Source organism: Pristiophorus japonicus, chromosome 14 (assembly GCF_044704955.1).
Source record: "Pristiophorus japonicus isolate sPriJap1 chromosome 14, sPriJap1.hap1, whole genome shotgun sequence".
Lineage (NCBI taxonomy): Eukaryota > Metazoa > Chordata > Chondrichthyes > Pristiophoridae > Pristiophorus > Pristiophorus japonicus.
Genome location: NC_091990.1, coordinates 25,918,927 through 25,923,225, shown reverse-complemented (window position 1 = coordinate 25,923,225; position 4,299 = coordinate 25,918,927). Strand labels below are relative to the sequence as shown.

Sequence of the window (4,299 nt, the reverse complement as noted above, 5' to 3'; positions counted from 1 at the left end):
CATCAATATTTCAATAATTCATTTACATGGTTTTCTGGTTTCTCTGTTTCACCTTTAAGTTACCCAGTGCGGTGCCTCTCACCCTGGAGTGACTGACACAGGAATGTGGGAGTGAGCCCCTCAAATCTATACATCAGGGAGCAGAAGAGGGCAGAGCAGAGTTAGATCGCAGATCAGCCATGATCGCATTGAATGGCGGAACAGGCTTGAGGGGCTCAATGGCCTACTCCTGTTCCTTTGTTATGTTCCCCTCTCCCAAGTGGAAACATGTTTTCTATGTCCACCCTATTAAACCCTTTCATAATCATAAAGATCTTTATCAGCTCACCCCTCAGCCCCAACCTGTCCAACCTTTGCTGAAAGGTATAACCTCTCAATTCTGGTGTCATCAATGCTTTAAAGATGTGACGTTGTAAAGGGCATTAACCGGAGAGACTAGAGTGCATCATCACCCCTGAAACCAAAGTTTTATTTGATTCGATTTGTTAGGTTTCCGTAAACGTTTCTGGTTAGTTTGGTGGTTCTCGGAGTTGTGCTCCTTTAACAAGTGGTTGAATTGTATTATTCAAAAGGGTTGCAAAGGGCATTAATGGATTTAATGGTGTTTATAATGACTCGAAGGGTGAGAGGTTGACTCTCTGGGCGGATGCTGTACAGGGCGGTGTGTTGGACAGGTATCCCCTCTAGTCGCTGCTCCTTCTCATTTCCATACAGTAACCGTTATAAAACCAAGTAGAAATACCTCATTATGTAAATGCTGCTCATTCTGGGATAATAAAGCCCGTTTCAGGCGGGTTGGAGTAATGCTACCGATGACCTTGTACTGACTGCGATGGTGTGGCCAGTCTCTAGTCCAGCTTCTGTGGTCTGAACGGATTCACTTTGACAGCACAGACACCCAGCTCGCCGCTGATACTAACCCGCTCCAAACAAGGCCAACTTTCACTGCGGAAACTTCTGCAATCCCGTTTCCATTGGAATTGCTGTGTCGACAGTCTCCTCAGAGTGGCGTGTGCTCTGGAGTGAAGTGAGGAGCTCCTTTGAAGACGATGATTGGCACCTCTATGATTGTGGGGCTGGTGGTGCCGCCCATGGGTTGGGTTCTGGTGCTGGCGGGTACTGTTACTCCTCAGTGGAGGGAATTTTCTCAAAGGCCTGGCTACCCGGCTGATGCCTACTTCTATGACGGACTGTGGGAGACCTGCACAGAGTCAATAACCATCAGCTCCAGAAATTGCAATGAACTGCCGGACGAGATTGCGACTCTATGGTTAACCCAGTTGAACCGTGCCCTGTGTCTACTGTCCCTTCTGCTCAGCATCTTCGGATACCTGGTAGCCCAGGCTGGAGTCAGATGGTGGGCGGGAAGACCCAGTCCTAATCTGGCTGCGTTGGGCGGGGTACTGATAGCCCTCTCGGGGGCAGCCTGCTTGGCCCCTGTTTCCTATGCTGGGTACAGGCTGTTGAGTACATACCAAGATCCACTGGTTCCCTCTGCAGAGAAATACCAGCTGGGGACATGCCTGTACCTGGGCTGGTTCGGGGGGTCGGCAGAGGTTCTGGGTGGAATAGCTCTCCTATGCAATGTACATTGTCCCTGCAGGAAATCGAGATCCTGTCGTGAGCTGGATCATTAATCACGTTGGTAACCGAGTAAATCACATTATAGAAGCTGCGTTTTACTGTTAAAGGGATCGCCTATGATGATGATAATTATCTATTAGTTCATTAATGAAACAGAAAGGGGCTTTAACTAAATCAAGCGGCAAACCTTGCAGTAGAAACTATCTGACCAGTGTACTGTAAACAAGAGCATCATTTCAAAAATCAAAGGCTAATAACCAATACTGCGGATGCTGCAATCTGAAATAAAATCAGAAAATGCTGGAAATCTCAGCAGGTCAGGTAGCACAGACCTGAAACGTTAGCTCTGTCTATCTCCACAGATAATGCCTGGCTTGGTGAGATTTCCAGCATTTTCTGTTTATTTATTTTGTTCTAAGAAGCTGTGTATAAAGTGTTGAATGAGACAATCACACCCATTAAACCGTCATTTCTTAACGTGACCAGTAAGAGTGTGAGTCTGAATTATTCCTGGATGTGAACTGGCCGGGACATGTTTGGCTGGGGTCCATTCAGACTGCCTCTCCCAGCGAAGGGTTTAAAGCTAAAGTTAAAGAAACAGAATGAAATCCAGGAGCTTGGCTTTCGAAATCCTGATGTGTTTATATCCCGGGATTGGCTCCAGATTCAAGGTTTCAACTCGGATTAGCTGGTCAGCCTGATATGACCAGTGTGATCTCTGAGTGACATTGTGGCTAATTTCAGCTCCCCACTGCTAACTGGGTCAAGATCAGCACAGACAGCTGATGAAATGTATGTTCATTCTTCTCTTCCGACTCCTTTTATTTAAAAAAACTTTGAAAATAAAACAAAGCAGTGAGTGAAGTGTAATGTTCAAGAGGGGTCCCAATCCCCACCTTCTGCTTTTTAATTATCTTTTGTCAGTTCAGATCAAAGCAGAGAAATCCATGGCTGTTTCTCGCTTGACTGCAACTGCCTCACAGATGGAAGGAAAGGGCTGAGTGAGCAAGACAGCAAACAGCAGATTATTACTGGAGTTTGCACATTGTTCTTCAGTCACTGGTTTCTGATCTTATTGCTGCATCAGCGGGTTGTCAACGAATAGCGCGCTCCGGGACGTTTCACAAGCAGAATATTGCAGTAAAGTGGATCCTTCCGCAGGGAAACACACAATCGGACATCACAACCCAGGTACATAGGGAAGGGGAGCCCAGAAATCCTCAACACCGAATCCGTGAATACTCTCACACTACCTCTTGCCTCCGCTTCAATCCTTGGCTTCAGAAGCTTGTGTCGAGCGTGTGCAATGGGGGTGCTATCAATTTCATTAAATTACAGCTAAAACTCCAGGTTAATTTAATTGTTTTTGCACAAGAACAACAAACAACAACAACTTGTGTTTATATAGCGCCTTTAACGTAGTGAAACGTCCCAAGGCGCTTCACAGGAGTATTATGAGATCAAAATGTTTACACAGAAAGTAGAAATTAGCGCAGGGCTTGGTCAAAGAGGTAGGTCTTAAAGAGCGTCTTGAAGGAGGGTAGAGAGGCGGAGAGGTTTAGGTGGGGAGTTCCAGAGTTGGGGCTGCCATTGGTGGAGCAATTACGATCAGGGATGCTCGGGAGAATTAGAGGAGCGCAGACATCTCAGGGGGTTGCGGGGCTGGAGGAGATTACAGAGATAGGGAGGGGCGAGGCCATGAAGGGATTTGAAAATAAGGATGAGAATTTTGAAATCGAGGCAATGCTTAACCGGAAGCCAATGTCGGTCAGCGAGCACAGGGGTAATGAGTGAGCGGGACTTGGTGCAAGTTAGGACATGGACAGCTGAGTTTTCAATCAAGAAAGACTTACATTTAAATAGCACCTTTCCCAACCACCAGACATTTCAAAGCGCTTTACAGCCAATGAAGTACTTTTAGAGTGTAGTCATGAGTTGTAATGTGGGAAATGCGGCAGCCAATTTGCACACAACGATCCCACAAACAGCATGTGATAATGACCAGATAAACTGTTTTGTTATGTTGATTTGAGGAATAAATATTAGCCAGGACACCAGGGATAATTCCCTTGCTCTTCTTCGAAATAGTACCATAGGATCTTTTACATCCACCTGAGTCAGCAGTCAAGGCCTCAGTTTAACATCTCAACCGAAAGATAAAACTTCCAACAGTGCAGCACTCCTTCAGTACTCACTGGTGTGTAAGCCTAGATTTTTGTGCTCAAGTCTCTGGAGTAGGACTTCAACCCACAACCTTCTGACTCAGAGGCAAGTGTGCTACTCACTGAGCCACGGTTGACAGTTTGCAATGGATTGTACAGAGAGACAGCGGAACAGGCAGTGTTTGAGAGTGAGGTGTGTGAGAGAGTGAGGTGAGAGAGAGTGAGATGTGAGAGAGTGAGGTGAGAGAGTGAGAGAGTGAGATGTGAGAATGTGAGAGTGAGGTGAGAGGGTGAGGTGAGAGAGAATGAGGTGAGAGAGTGCAAGAGTGAGATGTGAGAGAGTGAGATATGAGAGAGAGATGTGAGATGTGAGAGTGTACGATCTGAGAGTGTGAGATGTGAGAGTGAGGTGTGAGAGAGTGAGGTGTTAGAGAGTGAGGTGAGAGAGAGTGAGATGTGAGAGAGTGAGGTGAGAGAGAGTGAGAGAGAGTGAAGTGTGAGAGAGTGAGGTGTGAGAGAGTGAGGTGTGAGAGAGTGAGGTGTGAGAGAGTGA

At 46.5% G+C, this 4,299-nt stretch overlaps 1 protein-coding gene across 1 annotated transcript; it reads left to right on the top strand.

Moving 5' to 3' along the window:
- Positions 1 to 1,049: 1,049 nt before the first annotated feature.
- On the top strand, positions 1,050 to 1,637 carry LOC139279577 (claudin-7-like). Its single transcript, XM_070898700.1, has one exon. It carries the CDS (start codon positions 1,050 to 1,052, stop codon positions 1,635 to 1,637), a length of 588 nt encoding a protein of 195 aa, XP_070754801.1.
- Positions 1,638 to 4,299: the final 2,662 nt, after the last annotated feature.